Source organism: Indicator indicator, chromosome 14, assembly GCF_027791375.1.
Source record: "Indicator indicator isolate 239-I01 chromosome 14, UM_Iind_1.1, whole genome shotgun sequence".
Classification (NCBI taxonomy): Eukaryota; Metazoa; Chordata; class Aves; order Piciformes; family Indicatoridae; genus Indicator; species Indicator indicator.
Window position 1 is genome coordinate 24,532,254 of NC_072023.1, and position 27,621 is coordinate 24,559,874.

Sequence of the window (27,621 nt, forward strand, 5' to 3'; positions counted from 1 at the left end):
AGGCTGGCTGTGATTGGAGGGAGAGGAGGGCGGCAGGTTGCGTGACCGTTTAAGTCGTGGATCGGTTGCGGCGAGTGTGTTGTTGCTGTGGCTTCTGGCGGCGGGGCTCCGGTGCCTACTGCGCTGCTTCGGACGCTTGCGGGGCTCCTCAGCGGCTTTTCCGCACGGCTTTGGCCCTTCCCAGCGAGGTCTGCAACGGGCCCAAATCGTTTATCCGCCGGGTACTCTCCCCTCCCCCGGCCTCCCGTGTTGCCCGGGGCCGCAAGCGGCCCGCCTGAACCTTCCTTCTAAGTTTCTGTCCTCTACCTGCGGTGAGCCCGGCCCATGAGCGCAACGGACTGCTCCGTGAGAACCTCCCTTCGCTCCAGAAGGTAGTGTCGGGGGGCTGCCTTCGTAGTCACTCCGCGCTGTAGCTGCTCCCCGGACTGTGGCTCCGTAGCTCTTCCTTTCTGTCCGGTTGCTAGGGCTAATGCGAAAGATCGCTCCGTCAGCTTCCGGACCTGCTGTGCTTCTTTACCCTTGCACCTTTCTGCTGTTCTCTAGTGCAGTAATAAAACTCACCTCGTGCTTATGTTACCTAATTTCTGCTGTTGCTGGTATTCACTTTTTCAGGCCTGTTGTTTAAGACATTTCTGGGCATAGCTGGCAGGAGAGCTCTTACATCAATTAATGATATGGCATCTTGAATGCTTTACTACGGTGCCTGGAGTTAAAGAGCCTGGCATGATTTCATGGGTGTAGCACATTGGGCTTCTGATCTATGCAGCTTTGGTCCATAAATGTCACTGCTTCGTCAGTGCTACCTGTCAGGTCACTGATCAAAGTTATGCCACTGCCTTCAGAGTCACGTTCTGGAGTATGGTTTTGCTAAGACTTCTTAGTTTTTATTCAGTTACTCATTAAAAAAAAAAAAAAAAACATGTCAGCTCAACATAGAGAAAAGAGATTTTGGAATGCATGTAGCTGCATTTGCAAATCGTGTGCTTGAGTAGATGAAATGAGTGCAGGAAATATTGCTTGCAAAAAAACCCCAGATAAGTAACTGCACATACATACTCTTGCTTTGATTTATTTGTTATTGAAATGGCTTCCATCAAGTACTTAACATAAGATGAAAGTGTTTTACTCTCTGGATATCAGATGGTATTCTGTCACAGATTATGTCTTCCTCTTTATTTTACAGAGGCTGCTTTGAACTGCACAGTGGACTTTCTGTCTCCTTTTTTCTCTCCTTGTTTTCTTTCCTCCTCTTCCTTTCACATTTGCTCTCCCCTAATAACCTTATGAGACTTTTCTTCCACATTGTTTTTTTTTTCTTCTGTCTTCTATCAGTTCTATCTCCATACTACAGTGAACCTGCAAGCTATTCTGTTTCAAAGCTTTTGGTTCAGAATGCCACGGTCTCATGCTAATACCTGGAGCAGAGACAAGCTAATGTGTTTGAAATCGAACCTATGTTAAAATTGAAAATCTGGGGTTAACCGTTTTAGAAAGTTGTGGGGGGTTTGTTTGATTGTTTGCTCGTTCTTAATTTTATTGTCTGAAGGTTACATGTCTTTAGAAACTGTTTTTGTCCAGGCTGGCACCCCCCCATGTCTCATCCACAAAGGCTAGTTCTCAATCTCCAAGTCAAGACTTGACTCCTCTGCCTTCAATGGCTGAGCGCTTGGCCTTTCTCCGTCCCTCCCGTGAGCTGCTGGAATACTACCGCAAGAAGATCGCTGACTTTGATGAGGAACATGAGGATTTGGTTAAAAGGCTGGAGAGATACAGAGAAACATATGACGAGCAGGTTAGGAAAAGAGTTTTCTGAATGGTGATGGACTACAATGGTTTTTTTCAATTGCAAACTCAACATGTGATTTAAGATGTCCCAGTAATTGAGCTAAGAAGAAATGAGTCGATTTCAGTGGTTTGATTGTAAAATCTAGCTCTCTGGTAATGCAAGCAGAAACAGGCCTGTGGGATATTCTTTAGGAATAGAGGGTTGGAGCACCTCTTGTATGAGGGCAGGCTGAGAGATTTGGGGTTGTTCAGTTAGGACAAGAAAAGGCTCCAAAGAGGCCTCCTTGTGGCCTTCCAGTATCTGAAGGGGGCTACAAGAAAGCTGGGGAGGGACTTTTTGGGGTGTCAGGGAGTGACAGGACTGGAGAGAATGGAGCAAAACTAGAAGTGGGGAGATTCGGATTGGATGTTAGGAAGAAGTTCTTCCGCATGAGGGTGGTGAGACACTGGAAGAGGTTGCCCAGGGAGGTGCTGGAAGCTTCATCCCTGGAAGTTTTTAAGGCCAAGTTGGATGTAGCTCTGGGCAGCCTGATGTAGTGTGAGGTGTCCCTGCCCATGGCAGGGTGTTGGAACTGGATGATCCTTGAGGTCCCTTCCAACTCTGACTGTTCTTTGATTCTGTAATTACTACTTCTGAGGTGCTTGAGATGCCTCCTCAAATACTAGCTGTACTAGAAGCAGCCTGAAAGCCCTCAGGAATTGTGGTGTGCAAGTGACTTTCATTCAGCATATGGGCAAAAGAGCAGCAGGTTCCAAAATAGTGCCTTTTTCCCCAGGGAAATGTGCTGTTCTGAAAGGCTTGTTAGTTTTACACACCAGATAGAAAATCATAAATGAAGCTTAGGAACTAGCCAGACTTCATAGTACTAAACCTTAGGGATATTCTATTTTTTTTTTTTTTACTTCAGTAATTGCTTTCAATAGCAAGTGCTGTTACAGAGGTCTGGTGAAGTTTTTGTTCACATCAGACTGCCGATACATGTGCCACTGTGCCAGCACAGAACCACCACCACTGGAAGACTGGCCTTGTTTGGTGTTGTACAGTGACAGTGGTTCTTGGGGCTCTGAACTCCCTGTTGGCACACTTTCTAACAGTTTTTGCAAGACTGCCCTCATCTGGTCCTGTCTTTGTGAGCGACTGAAATAATTCCCTGGGACTGGCAGTTGCTCTACCAGTTATAGGCCTTGGGCACAAGCAGTTTAAGGTTTGTAAGTTGTCCAATACTGTGCACCATTTCAAGTACCTCCTACTCTCTGCCTAGCACAAATTGCAGTGGGAAGTCCATCAGCGAGAAGAGGAGGTTGCAGAGCTGCAAAAGGCTTTGAGTGATGTGCAAGTCTTCCTCTTCCAAGAGAGGGAACAGGTCCTTCGCCTTTGCTCAGAGAATGACCGGCTGAAAATCAGGTGGGATGGGTCACTGGCAATAGCAGTTGCCTTCTGTGGTGTGCGTTGTGGTCCTGTTCTCATGCAGATCTGGAGCTTTCAGAGAAACAATTATGCTGCATTTCCCAGGGAGGGGCTCCTGTGAAATTGTACCAATCATGGAGGTGGAAGGTAATCTGTTCAGCTGCTAAATATGCTTCCACTTATTATTCCTGTTCTGGTAAGAGAAGGAAGAGCAGAAGTTGAACATAGGTTGAGGTTTGACTTGTGAGTTACCAGCTGGAATGTGGAGATGTTGATTTCATCGGGTGGTGGTGGGTTCACCCTGGCTGATGTCCACCAAAGCCTCTCTAATCACTCCCCTCCTCATCTGGACAGGGAGAGGAAAAATAGCATGAAAGGCTTCTGGGTTGGGGTAAGGACAGGGAGAGATCTTTGACCCATTACTGACCAATCAGGACACAGAGAAACAGAGACAAATCTTAAAATCCCTTCCCCCTACACCCCTCTTCTTACAAGGTTCAATTTCACTCCTGGCTTTTTTTTTTCTCCTTCCTCCTGTGCAGTGCAGGGGCATGGAAAATGGAAGTTGCGGTCAGTTCATCACAGGTTGTCTTTGCTGATCCTCAAACTTTCCCCCTACTCCACCATGGGATTGCTTCCGTTGGAGAATTTCATGGGGGACTGTCTCCAATGTGAGCCCTTCCCACGGGCTGTAGCTTTTCTAGAACTGCTCCATCATTGGTTCACTACACTCCAACTATGGAATACAGTCCTTCAGGAACAGACTGCTCCAGTGTGAGGGATCACAAGTCCTGCCAGCAAAACTGCTCCAGTGAGGGTTTCTCTCCATGGGGCCCCAAGTCTTGCCAGGAGCTTGCTCCAGTGTAGTTTCCCACAGGGTCACAGCCTCTTTTGGGCATCTGGCTGCTCTGTTGTGGTGTGCTCCAGAGGCTACAGGCAGAAATCTGCTCCACCATTAACCTCCGTGGGCTGCAGAGGGATGGCCTGCCTCTCTGTGGTATTTACCATTGGCTGCAGGGGAATCTCACTCTGGTACATGGAGTGCTTCCTCCTCCTTCATCACTTCACCTTGATGTCTGCAGAGTTTTCCACTACATATTCTCACTCCTTTCTCTTTCAGCTGCTGCTGTGCAGGCTTCCCCCCACCTCTTAAATATATTATCACAGAAGTGCTACCACTGTAGCTGATTGGCTCAGCCTTGGCCAGCAGCAGGTCTGTCTTTATCTTTCCTCTGTGCCTTCAATTATATCATTGTGTTCTATCGGACACAAAGGAAGCTTCTAGTAGCTTCTCAAAGAAGCCACCCCTATAGCCCTGCTGATCCCACAACTTTGCCACACAAACCCAATACACAGAGCTTGCACCTGCCTGGCACAGCGTCCTCCCTCAGCCTTAACAACCCTTAGGCTCAAACAGCAAATACAGCCCAAAGCAAACAGTGCTCTGTGAGATTGTGACAGCCACTCCTCTTTAATGGTGAACTGGAGCATAGCCTGCTGCACCAGACTAGCTGCCAGGGGCAAATGACTTCCAAACCTTCTTCAGAATGTTTGTGGGTGATGATACCAAGTTTTTGTTGAGGTTTTAGGAACACAAATGAAAATGTGTGGTGGTGTGGTCTGCCACTTTTCAAGTGTCAGACTTAGTCACACAGCCCTTAGTGTAGTTTGCTTTAAAACTATGGATGTTTACACTTTGAGGGAGGTATCAGAAAGGATTTCAGGCAGTTCATAACTCTGGAATGAAGATTCTTTGCCACCATGTGCTAATGCTATACTGGCCTAGATAGCTGCTGTGGATTTAAGACTTAACCACAGAGATGTCCTCAAAGTACCAGAGAGGTGGACACTGGAAAAATGTAATCTTTTGTTATTTCATCCCATAATGCCTCTATCCCCCCTATATAAAGTGACTTGATGTGCTTAAAAATAGCAATGTGTTGATCGCTTCATTTGAATTCCAGGGAACTGGAAGATAGAAAAAAAATTCAGCGTCTCCTGGCTTTGGTAGGAGCAGACATAGGAGAAGTTACCTATTTTCACAAGGAGCCTCCACATAAGGCAAGTTCCATTTTCCTGTAGACCTCTGCTTTCGATTGTAATAACATCTGTACCCTAAGCAGCTGACCACAGACCAGGTCTGTCCCACAAATCAAAAGTTGCTTAATCAGCCCAAAGCAGGAGGAAGCTGTAGCTCTGTAGCAATATCAGGTTTTAGTATAGCTGCTCACACATGAGCAGGAACAAGCATGCTGGCAGTAGGTCCTCTTAGCATCAGGTCCAGTGAAACTTCAAAACATCTCCCTAGTAGCCTCTTAAATGTCACATAGAAGTTTGAAGCCATGTGGCAAGTGCTCATTGAGAAGTTGGAGAGAACACTGCAAAAAGAAGGAAAAAGGGATTACAGAAAGTGACCAGGTACAGTGTTTGAGCTATCTCAGAGTGCCTGTCTCTTAGGGCATCAGGAAAGAGTAAAGCAGTGTTGAGGTTGCTGCAGTTTTTTGGGCAGGAGGCTGCAGAAGCTCTATCCACTTGAGACAATATTGTCACACATCTCACAGGAGCTTTAAAATTCCCTGGTCTAAATCAGCTCTAAAATCAGGCCTGTTACATAGCATTGACCTCATTAGGTTTGTAACCTGCTCCCTTGTAGCCTCTTTTTTTTTTTTTTTGAGTGAGTTTCAGAACTACAGCTGAGTTGTTTCAGTAGTTCTATTAGTTGGTTTTTATGCCTGGCTTGTTCAGTGGTCTGAGTGAATGTGCTGATAAATCAAGCTGCATGTTCTTCTGTCTTACTAAGGCAAAAAGGAGTGTGAAAGAAGGAAATAATCTTCATCTTCACCTTCCTCTTCTCCTCTGTCCCCCAATTGCTCCTTTTCCTGCTGAGAGTACTGATTTTCATCCTCATGAAGCCAGCAAAGGCAGGATTACTTCCCAGTTGTTTTGGTGGGAAAAAAATAGAGACAGAAATGGCTAAACTCAGCCATGCTAAAGGAAGCTTTTCAACACAAACATTACACTTGTGAATATTTGCCTTGTGGTAGGAGTAAGGTAATGCTGCTCTTTTAGAGAACTAATTTTATCCTTTAAGATTTTTTTCTTGGCTGTTTCAGCTTTGGAGAAGCTGGATGTTCAGTGCAAATATCTGATCTTGTTTCTATAGGTTACTGTTCTGCAAAGGCCAGCTAAATCCAGAGAATCACAGGAAAGGGATGATGCTTCTAGAGCAGGTACCACACCAATTAGCCATTGGAATGTGCTTCCCAGGGAGGTGGTGGAGTCACCATCCTTGGAGGTGTTCAAGAGGGGACTGGACGTGGCATTTGGTGCCATGGTTTAGTAGTCATGAGGTCTTGGGTGACAGGTTGGACTCGATGATCTTTGAGGTCTTTTCCAACCTTATGGATTCTGTGTGATTCTGTGTGTGTGATTTATGTAAGGAAATTGGTGAAGTTTACTTTCTGTATGTGCCAAGAAAATGAGAAGATTGCACACCTAGGGTGTGTATGATAGCATGAGGATAAAGGGGGGTGACTGCCATAACGGCTGAAACTTTTCTCTAGCTTTACTAGATTCTTGTGATTGTAGCAGTGGCAAGGTTTTGCTGTGCTTGTAGGCCTGCCAGGACATAAAATGTTCCTTGCTGGGGAAGGTAGTGCACTTAAACTGGACAACTCTTTTCTGTTCATTTTCAACAATAGACACCAAGAGGAGCACTTCAAAACAAGCTGCAAGAGGAGAGAAACAAGAAAGTTCTGAGAGATATCAGAGAGATAATCAAACGCTTCTACTTCAGGTAAAGACATTGGCTAACCAGGGGACATAATTGCTGCCTGTCCAAGAAATTGAGACAAATGTCTGATTAGATAAGATGTAGACATACCCATTCAGAGTCACAAAGATGGAGTGGAACATCTTCCTTATGAGGAGAGACTGACGGAGCTGGGGCTCTTGAACTTGGAGAAGAGACCAAGGACTGACCTCATTCATGTTGATAAAGATGTGCAAGGTGAGTGCCAAGAGGCTGGAGCCAGGCTCTGCTGGGTGATGCCCAATGCCAGCACAAGGGGCAGTGGTGGAAGCTGAGGCATAGGAAGTGCCATGGAATCATGAGGAAAAACTTTTTCCCTGTGAGGGTGACAGAAGACTGGAACAGGCTACCCAGGGTGGTTGTGGAGTCTCCCTCTCTGGAGATATTCAGAGCCCTCCTGGATGTGTTCCTGTGTGATCTGTTCTGGGTGACCCTGCTCTGGCAGGGGGGTTGGACTGGATGAGCTTTTGAGGTCCCTTCCAGCCCCTAACATTCTGTGATTCTGTAATTTTATGTCCACACATCTTCCTGTGGATTCTCACTTGCTCACTTAGCTTTTTTTGGGTTTGGTTTGGTTTTGTTATGAATGTAGACTTAGATTTAAGAACTCAGGTTTGGAAGCTCTCATAATCAGATGTTCCAGTGATGTCAACTGGAATTTGTTGCTTTTAAGTATAGAGTAAGTGACATTGTCTTCCTTAATTTGATTGTGGCTATGAATTTACCTTAACTCCATAGATGATATTCAAGGTTGGGTATTTTGTGGAAGCCTGACAAAAGCAGTATGTCTGAGATAGAATGAGGTGGCCCTGGTAAGATGCACTAGTAGGGAGGGGGTAGGCTGGCTGAAGGGATTTGCCTGGTCCAAGAGGCTTTGCTTTCTGGGTCAGGAGATCAATGCCAGGCTCAGGTTCAAGTGAGCTGTGCCAGCTCTTCCTGCCCTCATTAAACTGTGGACAGAGCAATGGCACTGGTGCCTTCTTTTTGACCTCCTGACCACCCAGGAGTTCAGGATGGGGCTGGAGGTTATCAGATGGTGGTATCCATACAGCTCCAAGCCTTGCTGAGAGGCAGTTTGCCCCCTCCCAAAGGCAGGAGCTTTGGGTGACAGGGATGATCACAGTCAAGCAGGGTATGCTCTGGATCTGTGCAGGCATCTCTTGGGCCTGTGTACCTCCTGGAAAGGGGTGGTGCTGAGGGACATGGCTTAGTGGTGACCTAGAAGAGTTGGGTTAACAATTGGACTTGATCGTAGAATCACAGAACATTAGAGGTTGGAAGGGACCTCCAGAGACTATCCAGTCCAACCCCCCCCCCCCCCGACCAAAAGCAGGGTCACACAGGAATGCATCCAGGTGGATTTGGAAACTCTCCAGAGAAGGAAACTCCACAACCTCTCTGGGCAGCCTGCTCCAGGGCTCTGTCACCCTCACTGTAAAGAAGTTTCTCTTCATGTTGATCTGAAGCCTTCTCTGTTCAAGTTTGTATCCATTGGTCCTTGGCTTATTGCTGTGCACCACCCAAAAGAGCCTGGGCCCCTCCACTTGACACCCACCCCTCAGATATTTATACATGTTGGTGAGATCCTTCTCTTCTCCAGACTAAACAGCCCCAGGGCTCTCAGTCTCTCTTCACAGGGGAGATGCTTAAGTCCCCTCATCATCCTTGTGGCTCTCTGTTGGACTCTCTCCAATGATGATCTTAAAAGTCTCTTCCTACCAAAACAATTCTGTGATTCTGTGAATGCAGTGTTCTCTTTGCTTGACTTTAGTGAAAGAAAAGGTGTAGATGGCATATCAGAACAAAGATAAAATACAGTCACCAACTGGGGAAGATACCAGAAGCTCTATGTAAAACATGAGGAAGGATGAGTCAAAGCAAATTGAAGAGCTAAGTTGTGCAGCACTTAGATATCTGTTTGGTTATCTATTTTTAATGTTTTGCTGTTGTGGTTAGAGGGTTGATGGCTGACCTAGTGGCTAGTTAGCTCTCCTGCAACATTTATTCTGGATCAGAAGTGATCTGAATACACCCCAGGCTTATTCAGATGGTTTCTTACACATAGGCCAGATGCTCATTCTTCTATCACTTGTTCCAATTTATCTCCCTGACTGTGTGCCCTAGGTGAGGCCTCTTTGCATCCCTCTCCTTCACTTGTTAGCTTGTTTGCATTCAGTAACTCCTCCCAGTTGAGTGATTTCTTTTGTTGGAGATGTATTGACTTGCTGCCTTCCCAGAATTTAGCTTTTTTGGTATCATCATTTCACTGGGAGATCGTAGCATAGGGACAGAAGTCTGTGTTGCACAAGTATTGTCACATCCTGTGTGCAGTTTAAATCTTTCCAATCTCTTATAATATGCCTGTCTTGCCTATAGCATGATTTTTTTTCCTTAAAATGCTTTAGTTGTTTGAAATAGTATTCCAGCAAAAACAAACTGGAGCTCTCAAGGGTGTTATTGGGCAGAGGCTTTGATCTGAATCTTTGAATATAGAAGAGACTTGCAAGGACAGGAGCAAAGCTGCTGTGAGGTCTTCCTCAGTAATGCCTTTGCTTATTCAGGTGGAGGCCCTGCAAGCTCAGCTAGAAGAACAGACAAGATTATCCAAGGAACAGGTTGAGGCACTACTGGAAGACAGGAGGATTCACATGGAGGAAGCCCGGGTCCAGCATCAGAGGGACAAGGACAAGATCAAAACTGTAACAGATAAGTAAGTGTGAAAGAATCACTGTGGTGTAGTCATGAGATTAGAAGAGAGTGGAACAGTATTTTGGCTTTCAATGTGTTGCTTCCTGCAGCAGGCAGAAAAGCAAATTATGCAGCCATCTGTTTGGTACTGTGTGGAAGATGAGTGGCGTCATCTACATATTAAAAATCCTGTTTCACATTGGAAGATGATCACTTCTTTCATTACATGAGAAGAGCTAAGCTCTTGAGGGAAGCCCCTGTCTCTTCCATGCTTCTTCCTACTTGCAATGATGACTGAGAAAATTAATGTAGGAACTGGGAGAGAAGTTAATGAACTCCTCTGGGATCCCTTTTTACAGGCTCCATAAGACTCAGAATCTCTTGTATGAGAGCACCCGTGACTTTCTGCAGCTCAAGCTTGATGCCAGAGCCCAAGAGAGAGCCTGCATAGCAGAGAAGGACAGTCTGCTGAGGAGACTTGACAGAGGTCAGGGTCAGCAAAGCAGCAAGGAGCCAGGAAGAGAAAATAAGCAGAGATGTACTAAGGAGATGGTTCCAGCAGATGATGGAGCTTGCAAACTCCATGGCAGAGAAATAAAGGTAACTGTTTTGTCCTAGGTAGAGGTACTTTATCAGACAGGCTTTGACTAGAAAATGGAAAGCATCTGGGTTTTGCCATGCAGCTAACAGCTGTTTCAAAGCTGTAAGGGCTTGCCATAAGTTCTGTTGCTGTTGGCACTAATATGAAAAAACATCTACTGTCTCAAAATCAACATTGCTTGTGAATTTTAGGTAAAATGTATAGCTGGGATTTATGGCAGCACTTCACTGTCAGTTTCTTTAACACCCAGAACAAATCCATGTGCTGTGTGGCCCCACAGTTCTTAATCCACTTGTTGCACATGCCTTGCTTTTGGTGTAAATACTCTCAGCTAATGGACAACTGAGGCAGTGCCTGTGTCTTCCTTCCTGCTGTCAGGAGAGACGGAGTCCTTTCAGCTGGTATTTCCCAGCTCTTCTACAGTAATCAGGATTTTTCTTCCACTTCTGATATTCTTCCAGTGACAAAATGGGAGAGCTCAAGTGGGTAAACAGGCAGTAAGGAACTGAGAAGTAATCAGGCCCTAGGAAATTGCTTTAATTTACCACTGAATGCAGATGCTTCTGAAATGCAGTACTGGGTGAGCAGCTGTGAAAAGGAGAGTTACAGCATGAGTTTATTTTTAAGGAGAAGAGGAAAGAGCTCTTTAACTGCTGATAAGCAGTCATGGAGAGCTGATTCCATGTTGTTAATAGAAGTGTATCTTAGTTTAGAGCCAGACAGGTTGCTGTTTTACCCTTTCTAAAAGGGACAAAAGAAAAACACTCACACAAAGAACTGGATAGGATTGGTAAGCTTAAATGGAAAGGCCATTCACAACTACACAAAACAGTACAAAGCATATAAAACACACAAGATGCATAGTCTGGGTTTAACACAGAAGCTCATTAAGCCAGAGCTTTCACAAACCTCCCTTTAAACCAGGCCAACAAACCCAAGCCTTCATGCCTACTCCCTACTATGCCTCTCTTACCCTCCATACCCCACACCATTGTGATGCAGCAAAAATTCAGCTTGGCAGCTCCAGGCCCCAATTAGGCTGCTGCAGGCCTAATTGACAGCATTGCCAAGACTGACACCAGGCCTCCCCTGCAAGATAGAACAGCCTGTGTGTCCTCCTGGGAGGAGAGAGGGAGGGGAAAAGGGAAGATAACCTGAAACTGCAGCCAGTTTTATAGGGATGCAGGACTTATGGGAATGAAATACTCTTCCCAGTCTACCTCATGGACACTCTCTAGCCTCTGGAGGTCTGCAGCTTTGTGATTTCTTAAAGGCACCTAGCCTCAAACTACCCCAAAGTGGTGTTAGCGTTGTCCTTACCAAGTTCATTTTGTTAGCTTTGAATCCATTTGTTCATTTTTATTTGCCTGTCACAGTGTCAGTCTATCGTAGTTGCTGTTCCAGAGCAGGGGAGATTTGGTGAGCACTGCCTTTGGAGTTGATTCTGTCTGTTCCTCCTCTGTCCCAGTCACTGCTAGAACAGCTGAAGCAGGAACAGCACCTCTCAAACATGTACAGGGAGCAGTGTGTCGCTCTGGAAGGTGAGCTGGCCAGGATTCGTGAGGAGGGAGATGCTGGCAGAGAGCTCTTCAAGGTAATCAGTCTGTAGTCATTTGCCAGCTATGTGATGGTCTTCCAGCCTCCCTTTTGTGTACCCTATTGAGCTCTCACTTCCATAGGAGCGCTCAGAGAAGATGGGGAAGCGCCTGAAGCTGGTGACGCAGCGGTACAAGGCCTTGGAAAAGCGTCGCAGCATGGAGGTGGAAGGCTTCCAGAGTGACATTAAACAGCTCCGGCAGAAGCTGAAAGATGTGGAGAAGCAGCTTTTTAAGGTATAGCTGAGCAGTGCTGAGGCTTATCCTACAGAGCTGTGTTCTCAGGAGTGAAGTGCAGCGTTTCCCTGGAGCGGGAAGGAAGCTCCTTTGTGGTAGGCAAAACTTGCCCTTCTGGTTCATGAAACAAAACCAATTTCTTTGTTAATCAGTCAGGCATTAAGCTCCCCAGGAACTGTCCTGAATGTACATTGGCTGTGTACTGTTGTTGCAACCGTGAAAATTCTTCTTTGGTGCCTGTAGCTCACTTAGCTGTCTCAAAGTTGCAAGGCAGTGATTAGCTTCAGAAGTATGGCCTGCAAAGAAAGCAATGATTGGGCTTTCTTTCTGGGGACCGTAGTGTTTGGTTTGTTCTAGTAAGAGGGAGGTCCTTTAAGTATTGTGAGTATTCTGTTTATTACTTTGTTAGTATCTCATTTGTAACCCTGCAAGGAACATGTCTGGAAGTTGAAGCTGTGTATTCTTTAGTAGCTTCCAGATGTGTAGATTGAACATTGGAACAGCTTAGATGGAAAGCAACAACCTTGATGTTGCTTGGAGTTTAGGATGAAATATTTATCTAAGCTATGCTTGAGAGGATGATCTAAGTTAGTATTGTCCAACAGACCCTTTCAGGAGTCTGGCAGTGCCACTGGTTCACTTGTCTTTTGTACTTTTGGCACACAGGTCAGTTTTCTCAGTGAAGACAAACACATTAGTCTAAAGGCTTTAATTCTTTTTTTAATCTTTTTTTTTTTTATTGCTCTGAGGGGTTTTAACCTCTAGGGAACAAAGAGCATATGTGAGTGGTGGAAAAATTGTCTGTGAAACCTTCTTTACAAATCTGTGTGTCTGGGTGTGCTCCTAAGGCTAGAATTAATTTCTTTACACTTGTAACCACAAGAGGGCAGAGGAACAAAATAGTTGCTAGAATTCCTCAGTGGCCTTTAAATCCTTCTCATCACTTGATGTCAAAATGGCTACAGATGATGAAATTTCCTAATTTGCATATTTATATCTTTGACTCAAAACTACACAATGAGACACCTGAAAGAGTCAAGGGAAAAGACTGAGAGCAGCTCCTAAGGCTGTGCTGCTCTGCTGTTGAAAGCAACAGGGCTGGCAAGCTATCTAGTTCCAGGGTGACAGGAAATGACAACCCTGATTGCTGTCAGCCTTTGTTCAGCCCAGTATGGGCCATATGTCATGGCCTGAGACTGGGCATTGTACTTGAACTGCTGTTGTGCAGTTCAGAAGGCAGCAGGCTGGCCACAGGAATTCGGCCACCTCTCGTTCTAGTAGCAAAAGATGACAAAATGTCATTAGAGCAGATGAAGTACTTGGAACTACTTAAAAGTTGGTTTATAAATATTTAACTTGTCTCTTTTTGAGGGTCTCTAAATAATACAGGAGTTAGAAGTCAACAGGTTATGAGTAAACTTGATGATCTTCTATCCAGATTTCTTTGTCTTAATGTACAAAATCTTTGTTCTTTATTTTTGTTTCTGGAGTACCTTTCTATTGGTAATCTGCATTAGCCTAGTGATAAGCTTAAGCATTCTTTATGCTAGCCACAAAGGGTCTACTTTAGAGTTTTCTCCCTTGTATTCTCATCATAATACTCTCTAAATTGTATAGACTTGGGTTTTTAATCTGTTTTTCTTTTCTTTAGGTGACTCTGAATATTGGACCAGACCAGGATCTTGCAATCCTTCACGAGATTCGCCAAGGAAATAGATTAACCCATAAAATTCAAGGAGAACTGAAGAACTTAAAAGCAAAAATCTATGGCTTAGAGAATGAACTGCGGGTTGTCTGAAGCTGAGGTGTTAACTGGTATCCTGTTTTCAGGAATGGGACATTGCTAGGTTGGAATAGTCACATATGTGAGCAGCTCCTGTCTGTTTTCTGGCATCCAGTGGCAGCAGTTAATTTCATGACATCATACACTAAGGTGCCAGATCATATTGGTGTTTCATCTGAGAGGTAGCATCTGATAAGACTGATACAATGACTGAGACAGCAGGGTTATGCTTATGACTTCCTCTTCTCACATCTGTGCTGGGGGCCAGTGTGTACCGCCCTTCACCTTGACTTGGAGCATATTATAAACTACACACATGGTTATAATGAAATGAATAATCCTGGCAAGATCTAGGTCAAGATCTTGAATTGCTTGATTGACCTTTTCTTATGTGAGAAGCAGCTTTTAAAGAGGTTTAAATGATTATGGTTTTGGTGCTTGGGCATTTCAGGATGAATATATTCTTTGATAAAGGCTATGTATAGAAAGTATGTAGGAAAGAGTTACATCTGACTCTCCCTTTGACAGTATCACTCTGTTTAAATGGCTTCCCTGTGCTTGGCTCTGACCTAATCAGGACAAACTTGACTGATATAATATGGTGGAAAAAGATAAGCTGTTCTAGAACTCATCTGCAACACTTACATCTGTAGGAAATCCTACACTATTGACTGTCCTCATCCCCTTCCTCTGGGTTTATCATAACACACAGAGGAAGGCCATAATAAGACACCTGGTAGCCTTCATAACCACCACTTTATTTGTACCTTGGTTATGTACCAACAATCATGGTCAGCTTTTGCTACAGCAGTTGCTGCTGCTGAGCTAGAACTGAAAGTGGGCTGGAGGAGCAGGAAGGTGCCTAGCTGGCAGATGTAACTCTAGATGTACAATGATTATCTTCATACCAGACATCAGCACATCACAATCCTAGCAGATAGGTGAAATCATGCAAGAGGAGCTTCAGGATGGTTTGTAATTGCATGTATTGAAGTTTTCACTGTAGCTTCAGCAATTACTGTCCACCTTGTAGACTGAGAAGAGAAAAGTGCCTCTGTTGCCTACTGTATCTTTCCTACCTTCTTAAATGCGACAGAAGCAGGATAAGAGCTTTCTGCAGTATATACCTATTGGCTCCCAGCACTTCCTTTCCAGCTGGAAAGAACTTAGCCTGTGAAAGCAGGCAGTTTCTTTTTGGATATGGTGGCCATGGAGATCCCCATTCAGTGTCTGGGAGAGGTAAATATGCAGAAGATCTTGTGCTGTCAAGATGTGGAGAAAATTGTAAGCACTAGCTAAAGCAATGTGGGAGGGGAAAGTGCCTGAGGAAGGGAAGGCCTGCTTCAACTGGGTAGCCTTTGTGACAAGCTTGCTGTCCTTCTTGATCCTGGACTGTGGCTTTTATCTTTGTGTGTGCTTGATGTGAAATTCACCACAACAGACTTCAGTGTGGGTGGCTGACACTGCACCTAGATGCTCAACTATTCCTCCAGTATGCAAGAGGCTATAGTGTGTTGCACTGAGCAGTTTAGCTGAAAATGCTGAACTGTTCAGAAACCAATTAATGAACAGCTTGAGTGCTGATGCTGTAGGACAGGAAAGGTTGAGTGAAAAATGCTGTCCATCATTGAGTCTCACTCTTTCTTAGACGATGAGCACTTTCTCAGAATTCTGGCTGTTGGAAGTCTTTGTGTGACATGACATGATACCCTTTGAAAGAGCTCCAAGTTTGCAGAGCTTCTGGAAGGCTGTTCCTCAACATTGCTATGCAATGAAGTATTAGCCACTTAGTAGAATCAATCTACTTCAATTCAGTCAAGAAAAGGTCTTAAACTTGCAGCAATAAATGGGTTTCTGTTAATTTTTAACTCTTTAAAGAATTGCCTGTGAAGTTAGTGTCCTCACTTGAAAGCCACAGGCTTTGACTTCTGGGCTTGTAAGACTGGGAGGAAGTATTGGGGAAGAAGGATGTAAATGTTTAATTTCCTGCCTTCCTTACCACTATTCATTAGTACATGAAAGGCTGAACAGAATAAAATCACAATGTTCCTAATATCCCTGCTGCTGTATCAGAATCAAAGTGTAGAGTGAACTTTGGTCTGAATTTGTCACTAGGCTCTGAAGCCTTCCTCTTCCTGTGTGTTAGGGGGTGTAGGAAAAACAGAATCACAGCAACTGTCAGGGTTGGAAGGGACCTCAAGGATCATCCAGTTCCAACCTCCCTGCCATGACCAGGGACACCTCACACTACATCAGGTTGGCCAGAGCCATATCCAGCCTTGCCTTAAAAGCCTCCAGGGATGAGGCTTCCACCACCTCCCTGGGCAACCTGTGCCAGTGTCTCACCACCCTCATGGGAAAGAACTTCTTCCTAACATCCAGTCTGAATCTCCCCACTTCTAGTTTTGCTCCATTCCCCCTCAATCCTGTCACTCCCTGACACCCTCAAAAGTCCCTCCCCAGCTTTCTTGTAGCCTCCTTCAGGTACTGGAAGGCCACAGGAAGATTTCCTTGGAGCCTTCTCTTCTCCAGACTGAACAACCCCAACTCTCTCAGCCTGTCTCCATAGGATAGGTACAAATTCTACATCTCAGTTTTCAAATCAAGAACTGATTGCTCTTCTGGAGAAGGTAGCTTGTTTCAATAGGTTACTGTGTTTTACACATAAGAACTTAATGAAATGTAATGGCATAAGCTACCAGGTAATCATTTAATAGGTGCTTCTGGCTTTTAAGCCACGATTATTTCTATGCATATTTGTAGGACTTTTCAGCACTTCTGCAGTTGCCTTCATTATAGTAATGTCTGCTGTGTCAGCAGGGTTGCATGAGGTAAAGAAAAAGGAAACAAACCAAAAAACCCCACCAAACAGCAACAACAAACCAAAACTTTAAAATCCCTCATGATCTTCCTGTACTACAATTTGCAGTAATTCCCAAATTAATGGATTAGGACCATGCTTAGAAGTGCAGGTGAGCAGTACTCCAGCTAAGATAGCAGTCAGAATACATCTAAGTAATCACAGAATGGTCCAGGCCAGAAGGGACCTCCAAAGCTCATCCAGTCCAACCCTTCTGCAGTCAGCAGGGACATCCTCCACTAGATCAGGCTGCCCAGGGCTTCGTTGAGCCTCACCTTGAATATCTCCAGGGAAAGGGCCCCAACCACATCCCTGGGCAAGCTGTTCCAATATTCCACCACCCTCATAGCATAAGAACTTGTTCCTCACATCCAATCTAAATCTGCTCTGCTCTAGTTTGAAGCCATTGTCCCTGGTCCTGTCCCTGCAGGCCTTTGCAAACAGTCTCTCTGCAGCCTTCCTGTAGCTCCCTTCAGGTACTGAAAAGCTGCTATTAGGTCTCCCTGGAGCCTTCCCTTCTCGAGTCTGAACACCCCTAGCTCCCTCAGCCTGTCCTCCAGGAGGATCTGCTCCATGATCTTACCGGGCACAGAGGTGAGACTGACATCCTTGGGACTTCTGGAAAAATAAGGGTGGCAAACACAATCTGGTACTTTGAAGATAGGGGAAGGGGGAAATTTAATAGATGTTTATAAATATCTGGAGGCTGGGGCTCAGGAGGGAGGGACAGGGACAGCCTCTGCTCACTTGTGCCCTGGGATAGGACAAGGGGCAATGGATGGAAACTGCAGCACAGGAGGTTCCACCTCAACATGAGGAGGATCTTCTTTACTGTAAGGTTCCCAGAGCACTAGAACAGGCTGGCCAGAGAGGTTGTGGAGTCTCCTTCTCTGGTGCCTTCCCAGCCCTGTCTGGTTGTGTTCCTGTGTGACTGGCACTGGATTTTATGGTCCTGCTCTGGCAGGGGGGTTACACTTGAAGATCTCCAACGGTCCCTTCCAGCCTCTAACATCCTCTGAGCCTGTGAAATTTAGGCAAGAGCTTAGTCAGATTTGAAGAGAGATTTCCAAACTGCTGTATCTTTCATTGCAAGAAATGCCTAAGCCTTGAAAAGTCTTTTTGAAGGTTGTCAGCTTAAAGTATATAAAATAATTTTTCTGGGAGTGCAAACATGTTCTAGATACTGAGAGATGGTTCTGACACACAGTAAGTAATTCAGGCCAAGTCACTGAATAGGCCCTGCAATAAAGAGGTGCTCCTGGAGGTGCTGAGTAAAGTTCATGTGATGAATGTGTCCTCTGCACAGCTGAAAGAGGTGGGCTTCCATTCCTATGTGATTGTATTGGGACAGCTACTTTTGAGAGATAGGAATAAAAGTTACACAGTGAGTATAGAATCACACAAAGGAAGCTTTCCAGCCAGACAGGTGAGTTGGAGGAGAGCAATGGTGTGGTGATGGTGCTGTCAAAGTCAGAAATGAGGGAGCAAGCATAGCCCTGGGAACAGTGCAAGTCTCAAACCCTGTCCCAGGCCACTTCATAACAATGGTGGCAGTGCTGGTGTACTGGTAACAATCACTGCTGCTTACTGTAAGTGTTAGCAAACCCCACGACTTCACTGGGCAGGAGGTCCCATTGCCAACAGGCTGTAAATTGCACACCAAGCCAGTTCCGTTACTGTGATGTTAAAATGCAGCATTGGCAGGGACTCCCATGGGACAGTCACACCAGTAACACCTTTTAGAGCCTGGTCTGGTTCTGAGAACTCAAAAAGGGAAATAATGTGGAACTGCATCTGCAGAGACTGCCTTTTCCTCTTAAAACCACTGCTGCTTTTGAGCTGTTTCGATGAAGAATGTTGAGATGAAACCATTGTTTGTGCTTCAGAGCATGGATGAGGTCAATAAGAGGGGTGTGGAGCCACTGGAGTGGTGAAAGCTAGGGACAGTTGGGTATCTTTGATGTGGAGCTGGTAGTTAGTGTTAAAATGAAAATTACACAAGAAGAAAGAAGGGAAGGAGCAAGTGGCAGATAATTGAACCTTTGGGGAGGCTACAGAGAAAGGCTATTGGCACAGAGCTAAAAGCAATTTAGGGAACAGAGAAACAGTTGTTAGATAACCAAAAGCAAAAGCAGAACAAGGAGAGGCAGAGGTGTGCAGAGACAGAGCCAGAGAGGGGATCCAGGAGGAACAGGACACATATTAAGTGCTACACTCCTATAAAAGGTTGCTTTTATCCCCAGGAAACAGCCAAAATAGAAAACAAACAAAAGCCAAAAAACGCAGAAGAGACTTGAGTTGCCTCATCTGGCAGTCAGCTCCTTTGAAGCTGGTATTCAGGGCAGGCCTGGAGAGCTGTATCCCAAAGCCAGCTCTGATGTTCAAGGATGGTCCAGCAGGGCAGTCCGCAGTATCAGCTTCCCTGAGTCACCTAAATGTGACCTGGACTCTATCCCTGCAGCACCTGTTTCCAGCTTCCTTCCCTAGTGGGGCTGACCCCAGCAAGTGGGATCGTTACCAGCTGTAGTTTCCAATGCTCCCACCATGCACTCAGCCCTGTGGAGCTATGGCACATGATGGGGTGACTGCAGGACACTGGAAATTGGAGAGCACAAGACTGCTGCTAGGCTTGGGGTAAAGCATTCACGTGAGGTGCTTTATAAACACTGATAGTCTTACTTCTGGGCATCAGTGCTCTCTGCAATGAAGCAGTGGTACAAAATAAGTTGCTTTAAGTATAGTGTAGGGCTATTCAAATTCCTCATTGCACTATTTACTACACATCCAGAGTACGTTTTCTTCTTTAATATTGTTCTGCTGCAATGATGCTTGTAACAGGCAAACAGCAACATGCCACACTTGTTTCCTTAAGCTTTTTCTCCAGACACAAGAGCTCTTCACTATCTTTGTTATAGCAGAGCTCTATCAGGAAGCAAACCTTATTTCTTTACAAGTCACCAATACTGCTGTTGGTCTGAGTTTCACTTTCCCCTCCATCTTAATACCATTTGCACAATATATGCTAACTTATTTTAATCTCTGTCAGAGTTTTGACGGAGCGCAGTGGCCATTTTTCAAACTGAAGTTTGTTCTTCGAAGAAGAAGGCAACTTCCTGCTAAGAATCCATTGGTTAGTGTCAATGATCTGAACCAGGGGAGGGAGTGCACCCTCAGTGAGTGTGCAGACAACGCCAGCTTGGGCAGGAGTACCGATCGGCTTGAGGGCAAGGAGGATCTAGAGAGGGATCTGGCCAGGCTGGATCAATGGGCTGAAGCCAACTGTATGAGATTCAACCAGGTCTTGCACTTCGGTCACAACAACCACAGGCTTGGGGCAGAGTGGCTGGAAAGCTTCCTGTCAGAAAGGGACCTGGGGGTGTTGGTTGACACCTGGCTCAATATGAGACAGCACTGTACTCAGGTGGCCAAAAAGGCCAAAAGCATCTTGGCTAAGTATCAGGAACAGTGTGGGCAGCAGGAGTAGGGAAGTGATTGTCTCTCTGTGCTTGGCACTGGTGAGGCTGTAATTTGATTGCTGTGTTCAGCTTTTGGCCACTCACTGCAAGAAACACATAGAGGTGCTGCAGCATCTCTGAAGGAGAACAATGGTAAGGGGTATAGAGCACAAGCCCCAGGAGGAGCAACCCAGGGAAGCAGAGTTGTTCAGACTGGAAAAGAGGCTCAGGTGAGACCTTGTCACTCTCTATGACTACCTGAAAGGGGATTGCTCAAGGTGGGTGTCAATCTCTTCTCCCATGTAACAAGCAATAGGACAAGAAATGGTTTCAAGTCACACCTGGGGAGGTTTAAATTGGACATTAGGAAAAAAATCCTTACCAAAAGGGTTGCGAGGCACCGGAACAGGCTGCCCAGGGAAGTGGCTGAGTCACCACCCCTGCGGGTATTTGTAAGAGGTGTAGATGTGGTGCTCAGTGACATGGTTTAGTGGCAGACTTAGCAGAGCTGGGTTAACAGTTGGACTTGATCTTAAAGGTCTCTTTCAACCTAAACCAATCTATGATTCCCATTCTTTAAATGGTAAATAAAGTTTAACGTGGACCTATATTTACTACACATTTTTCCTACTATTTTCTTTCTCTTTTTTTTTTTTTTTGAGCAAATATGAAAAAATTGGTTTATGTCTATCATGCTGGGAAAAACACCAGCCAGCACCCCTTCAAAACACTTCACCAGTGAATGACAGAGTCTTGTGTGAGATTCCTACTCTGCAATGATTAAACTGGAGCATAGGTTCAGGTTCTGAGTTGTAGGGGGCTGGTGGTGGCTGGGCATCGGCAGCCCTTTGTCTGTACCAGAGGAAGCAGCACCACAATTCAAACTTGGGTCAGTGCCACATGCATCTGCAGCCTCCAGCAAGATCAGAAGTAGGAATGCAAGTGCTGAATCCTTGGAAGCTGCAGAATGGACCTCGTCCTTAGGAAGGAAGGGGAACCCCGGGGACAGATCTGTCCCTCAGCTGCTCTCACCTCAGGCTTTGTTTCCATTTTTTCCCACCTTGACAAATGCCATCTCTCTCCAGCTCTACAGCTGAGTTGTAAAACTCTTTGGATGCACTTTGCCCCAAACAAGAAAAATCTCTCCTACACAGAGCTGAAGGCACATGGCTGTGAAACTTTGGTGAGACATTCACAGAAAGGAAAACAGTGGTCTGTCTGTCTGCCCATCCCAGTGTGTGAAAAGCAACAGCAGGCTCTCTAGGTGCTGCCTGGACACTGGCAGCACAACGTTCAACACTTGAGGCTGGGGACTTGCAATGCTTCTGCTGGTGCAGTGCTTGGGATGCTGTCACTTGGGCTGATGTTAGCCAGTCCCTGCTGGGGCACTGCTGCTCTTCCTTGGCCGTCTGTGACATTTAAAGGCCTTTAGCACAATTTATAAGGCTAAATATGTTGAGTATCTTTTTGTGCAGCCTCTCAGTTGAGAATGCTGCTATGAAAAGAAGCTGGACCCTTAAAAAATGGTCTGTCATTGTTGCATACATTTTAAAAACTATTGTAAGCTCAACGGTGTCTCTCCATGGTTGCACACAGCAGAGGGGCTGCTGCATCTGTGCAACTGCAGAGCCTTTGGTGCCTGTGACCAACCGCCCACACCGTATGTTTGAAAAGAGGTTATCCTGGGCTCTCTGGGATGCATTCCGTGCATTTCAGAGAGTTTACATTCACCCAGGAGGGATTCAGTTCGCCTCCTCTGAAACCTCTTGTGTGTGCGAACGAAGCCCACAGCGCGGGGTGGAGGGGAAGCTGAGAGAGCCCCTACAAAGGCGCGCTTGAAATGTGCAGTGAAACACTGAGCAGTGGGTGCACCGCCCGTCCTGCTCTGCCAGTGGGCCCCGACGTCCTCCCTCTGCTGGATCTGAACATTGCATCTAGTCAGCTGCTTCACAAACACACTCGGAGATGAGCCCTGCTCCCCCTTACTTTGAAGCAAGCACACTTGTTGCGCCGGGTGACAGACGCTCGGAAATGGATTCAGATGTGCCTGGCTGTGTGAACTTGAACCGCCCCGCTCTAGTCCTCTCGTCGGAGGAGACCACCGACCCTCCTGCCCCCAGGAAAACCGACTCGGAGGAGGCTTTGAAGCTGGGTGACCGTGACCGCCCCTCCGCTGCTGGAGCAGCCTCCCCACCGCCTTGGCAGCAGCCGAAAACTCTGGCAGCGCTGACCCCGCGGGCCTGGCGGCGATCGGGCCGGGCGGTAATGGCAGCACTCCAGGCGCCCGCCCGCTCCGGCAGCGGCCGCGAGGGGCGGGGGCAGTCCCGCCGCGTACCCCCGGCTCAGCCCCCGCGGGGCGGAGGCAGGTGCGGGAGGCGGTGGCAGAGCCTGGCCGGGAGCTCCCTCGGTGGGGGCGCGGCACCGCCCCGCACCTGGGCCCGCCCCGCGAAGGAGTCGGGGCCGGTGCGGCGCGGCGGGAGCATGGCCCGGGCGTCCTGAGCGGCGCCATGCGGGGCTGGCTGCTGGCGCGGTTGCGGCGGCGGCGACGACTGCTGCGGCTGCTGCTGGCCCTGGGCGCCCTGGCCCTGGGGCTCTGGGCCGCTTACCTGGAGCTAGTGGCGGCCGGCGGCGGTGCTACCCCAGACCGCGGTGAGTTACCCTGCGGAGCGCCAGGGGAGGGTGAGGCAGGGCGGTGGGGTCCGGTCCCATCCCGTCCTTCGCGGCCCGGCCCGGTCCCGGGATTCCCCGGGCGCTTGATCCTGCTCGGAAGCCCAATATAGAGTAGCCGGTCCCAGGCCGGCCGAGGAGGAGGGGATGGAAGGCAGTCCCGCGGCAGCGGCTGCCGTTTCCCCGGTAGCCCTCGGGGCCAGAGGTGGGGTTTGTACCCCAGGCAGGAGATGCGCGTTCGGAGGTTTCGCTTTTCTGCCGTTGGCTTGTCGGCTCTCGCTCTCCTCCCCGTCAGAAGACCTGTCAAAGTGTGACCTTTCCTGGAATTGCAGAGCCCGGAGTCACGGCTTTTGGGTGTCTTTTGTGCGCGGTGCTCCGGTGCTGGAAGGCATCAAAGCTACTTTAAATATTGCTTTGGTTAGAGAAGTGTATGCAAAGGAGGAGGGAATGCATACCCTGCAGATGTGCACTGCTCTCCTCTGGCGGGTTCGTTTTGTTCAAACTTTTGGTTAGCAGTACAGCAGGGCTGACACCAGGTGCAGCTGGCTGTTTTTTCTTCCCGAGGAGAAAAAAACAGTCATTTCTAATCGCGGTCGGGTTTCTGTGGTTCTCTTCATTTTTGCAACTACAAGAAAGCTTTTGACGGCCCAAGGTTTTGTAAAAGTCTTCGGTGGGGTGACTGCTGGGTTTGAAATAGTAGCAGTGCTGGGTGCCAGTCTAGGTTGATAGTAGTTTTCCAAATGTATGTGAGCATTTAACTAGTAATGCTTTGTAGTATGTTAGTCCCTTAATCAATTAACGTTCTTGATTCTTACTTCCACAAGTCAGACTTGGTTTCAGACGTAAAGCTTTAGGCTGTGGCTGTGTAAGGAGCTCGACAAATGTCTACCCCCACCAAGTCCATTACAGGACTTCAGCTTGTCCATTGGTCCTGTATTCCATGTGATGTTAAATCTAAACCCACATATTTTTTTGTTCCAACAGCATAAGAGATCTGATTTCTTTGGCTGAGAGAAATCCTCCAGTTATAATTCACTGGGGTTTTTTTTGCCTGGTGGAATTAGTTGGGATGTGAGAAGATGAGTTGCACTACAGCTCTACTTTGCATTGTATCTTTTGTGCAATCTAGCCAAGTCTGCACCACTTTCCCAGTGCCCCCAAAGATCCTTAGAGAAGACTGGAGAGGCATGTGGAGGACTCGTGCAGGACAGCAAGGGAGAAAACAACCCTCTGGAGGCATTTACCATAGTGTCTGTAAGGAGAGAGGAACTGAGTCAGGTGCCAGCCATACAGCTGACAGTCCTCTTGCTGCCAGCAGTGCGAAAGGAGGAGGGGATGGGAGAAATGTGCAGGGAGCATGAGAACAGTAGAGATGTGCAGGAACAAGCAACTTTTCTTACAGATTGGGTTCATCTCTGCTTTCAGACAGGGTCATTTTTGCATCTGTTGCGGAAGACTGATAATGTTGTAAGACTGAAACTGGAAATGGTGATGTGACTGTGGCCAGTACCAGATAAAACAGAAGATGAGGAAATTAATTACATTATATTAAAGTTCAATTATGTAAAAGTCCAGATTCCCCCAAATCCATCAGAGATGTTGCTGCTCATTGCATGTGGAAAACATTTAAATGCTGCTGGAAAGAGTGGGAGTGTGAAACCCTCTGGCAGGCAGCTCCTCATGGCTCTGCAGCATCATGGAGGGAAAGCTGTGCCCAAAGAGCTGAGGCTCTCTGGGCACACCGGGCAGCTGGTATCATGTTTCCCTGGCCTTGTGGCCAAGATCCCAGAACCTGCTAACAGAAGGGAGGATAATCTGTGACCCTCTTGCCCCAGTACCTCTAAAAGCCCATCTGTTGTAAGAAAAGGCATAAGTTGGAGTGAAGGACAAGTGTTTTCTTTTGGCTGTGAAAACTAAGTCACATTTCTTTTCTGGGGACTCAGGCAGCTGCATTTGTGACTCCATGTGGTGAGACTGCAGAGATCTCAGGGAGCTGGTGCAGGTGGGAGTGACTCTCAGAGCAATTAATACTTCCCCCACCATTTCTGCATTGTTTTCCATCACATGTCCCAGTTGGGCACCCTACTCTAAGTCACACCTGGGACCGAGAGCTGCCACCTCAACTTACCTGCACAGCGTCTCCAGTTATTAGTGATAGTGTAAAGGCTGTTTGTTGGGTGATTTTTTTTTTTTCTGGGCAAAAGACTAAGAGACTCCCTCCATTGGGGCCAGGAAGGTGAAGAGCTGTTGGGCTTAGAAGGAGATGTGCTGTTTCCATCTGCTGTGTCTGTAACAAGAGTTTCCCCTTGCCTCCCTAACAGGCATAGCCTGTCTATGGAAAGCCAAGGTATTTTCTCCCTGCAGAAAGGGGAGCCCTCTTGTTGCAAGGCTGTAGGGAGTCACAGAAAATATTCCCTTTCCTCATAGCCATGCATGGGATGGAGCACAGGCTGTTGTGATGGCCCTGCCCTGCCCCTGGGTCAGTGCCTTGGAGCAGGTCTTCAAGCAGGGTAGATCCTCCCCAGCTTTATGGGCCTCTCCTCCCTTTTCCCTACCAGTTCAGTGTGTGGTGGAGGAAGCAAATGTCAGATGGCCTGGGTGTGGGTATTCAAGGAAGTGTTCTTTAAAATTGCCCTGACTGACCTCCTGTAATGCATGTACTGCTCTGCTATGCAACGAAGTTAAGTGTCTAGATTGTCTGGATGAAAGAGAGTAAAGAGTTTAGGAGAATATGTTCTAAGCAGCAGTGTGTGTTGGCTTCCATGGCACTGCATCACTGCACACTGGAGAGGCTCTGGCCGTGAGTTGTGCTGTAACATTAAAGGTCAAGGAACTGGCCTGAGATGCAGAATTCAGGTTCAGTTTACCCCTTGGGTTGGGATTAATGCACTGATCAGGCTCCTTTTCTAGCTGTCAGGGAAGTTTGGGATGGGCTGGACAGGTGGCAGTATGGACTCTCAAGAGTTAGAACCTTCCTTTGAAGGTGATGCTGGAAGGAGCTGGCAGTCTGGTGGTGGGAGGGGAATGTGTGTAGATCTGTCTGTCTATCTGTCTATCTATCTATCTATCTATCTATCTATCTATCTATCTATCTGTCTAAAATATTTTTCTGGTGCTATGACTGCATCAAGGCTTCCCAGGGAGCCTCAGTAGCAGGACTATTGTCTCTCCTGGGCAGGAGGGTGTTTCTTTTCCTGTTGTTATGGAGCTTGCTTTCTCCCCCCCACCTTTTTTTTCACTCTAATCGAGCATGTTGGACTGCTCTGCTGGCCAATAGGTATTTATAGGAATCTTAAAAATGTTTACAGTTGAGTGAAGAAAAACAAGAAAACTGATGTGAGTTGGAGATGGGCACAACTCTCCTCACATGAAATGTGGCCTGTTGTCATCCAAAACAAGTTGTAACAGGCAGGACACTGCCTCCCTGCCAAGAAACCCGAGGAGCTGGAGACAGTCTGTTTACTGCTGCTGCTGCCAGGCACTAAACTCTGTGGAGTGAGCTCTCCATCAGGAATGTTTTTCTCATCTTTACTAGCTGCTGCCCCTCACACTGTGCTCCCACAAGAGAATGCTGGAGACTGGAAACTTTCTCATTTCAAAGGTGAATGAGGTGTTGGGGTGGGAGAAAATACCAGTAAAGCAGAGGGAAGCCAGGTCTGGAGAGAGTCCTGCACCCTGCCTCCGCTGCTCTAATGGCTTTGGCTCAGCAGCGTGGCTGGAAGGGGCAAGGGCAGGGACAAACAAGAGGCTGCCTCTTCCCAGAGCTGCTCTGGTTGGATAGAGGGCTGGTGGGTCAGGGACCTCCTCCTGCTACTTCTGTTTTTCTCTTCTGTGCCCAGCAATGCCTCATCCTGCCCACCCATGCAGAAAGGTGTGACTGAGGGAGGAAGGCTGGCACCAGCAAGCTGTGCTTGCAGGCAAGGAAGATGAGCAATGCTCTCCCTTTGCTTTAAAACCTTATGTCAACATAGTCAAAGCAAATCCCACTCCCTGAGGAAACTTGGGGTGAGGTCATTCCCAGACATTGCTGTGCAGGGTCTGTTTCTTCTGCTGTCAGGACTGGGGTATCTTGGGAGATTGGACATCACTTGCACCAATTTCCTTGACAGCAGATGTGTCACACTCAGCCAGGCACAAGCAGTGTCTGCACGACACTGGGAGGTACTGGGAGGTGCTGGGAGGTGCAGCCTGTAGGAATAAGGGGCAGAGGGCCCTTCTTTAACCTGCCTCTCTCAGCTGCTTCAGCCTACATTTGTTCCTTCACCTTTTATTGTTGCATGTCAATAATACTGGGAGTGTGTTATCTTCTTGTCTTGGCTTGTGACAAGTGGCTTCTCACTTGCTTCTAGTGTCTGGCTGCTGCTTTTCAAACTCACTAGCTGCAGTCTCACACTGAAGTGGAAGTAAGAGGGGTTCAGGAGAAACCATGGGAATGTAACAATAAAGAAGCCCTTATACTTCTACCCCACCCATCTCAAGTGTCCCTTTCTTTCCCCAGAAAACTGGTTTCTCACCCCCTCTCTCACTTGATGAGCCATCAGGCATCCAGGCTAGTACAGAGCAGCAGGAGTTGCTCAGAAGCTGACCTGAGTGTGGGCAGGTGCAGGTGTTTGTGTGAGAAAAGCAGCTGGCAGAAAGCCCAAGCTCCCTGCTGACTTCCTTCTCCTGCACAGGCACCCTCGGGAGCACCTCTGCATGAGGGTGAGCACACCTCCAGCTGCAGGTTCATTC

The 27,621-nt window shown here is 47.0% G+C and overlaps 2 protein-coding genes across 2 annotated transcripts in view; both read left to right on the top strand.

The window, feature by feature from the left end:
- The first annotated feature begins 324 nt into the window (after positions 1-324).
- Positions 325-13,923, top strand: CCDC77 (coiled-coil domain containing 77). Its single transcript, XM_054387107.1, has 11 exons — positions 325-371; positions 1,579-1,792; positions 3,048-3,190; positions 5,158-5,254; positions 6,357-6,423; positions 6,895-6,989; positions 9,566-9,714; positions 10,052-10,292; positions 11,762-11,887; positions 11,973-12,125; positions 13,777-13,923. Exons 1-11 carry the CDS (start codon positions 325-327, stop codon positions 13,921-13,923), a joined length of 1,479 nt encoding a protein of 492 aa, XP_054243082.1.
- An 8,807-nt stretch (positions 13,924-22,730) lies between these two features.
- The window catches only part of B4GALNT3 (beta-1,4-N-acetyl-galactosaminyltransferase 3), an 81,689-nt gene continuing 76,798 nt past the window's right edge, over positions 22,731-27,621 (top strand). Inside the window, exon 1 of the mRNA XM_054386591.1 lies at positions 22,731-22,872. Coding sequence (XP_054242566.1) covers positions 22,731-22,872 — 142 coding nt within the window. The remainder of the gene's footprint in view (positions 22,873-27,621) is intronic.

What these genes read in the sequence shown, in the direction of transcription:
- CCDC77 (XM_054387107.1), top strand. Translation starts at nt 325, where the DNA reads ATGAGCGCAACGGACTGCTCCGTGAGAACCTCCCTTCGCTCCAGAAG. An exon ending in ACAAGGAGCCTCCACATAAG is followed by an intron (nt 5,255 to 6,356) that starts GCAAGTTCCATT and finishes TTGTTTCTATAG; the next exon opens with GTTACTGTTCTGCAAAGGCC. An exon ending in ATCAAACGCTTCTACTTCAG is followed by an intron (nt 6,990 to 9,565) that starts GTAAAGACATTG and finishes TTGCTTATTCAG; the next exon opens with GTGGAGGCCCTGCAAGCTCA.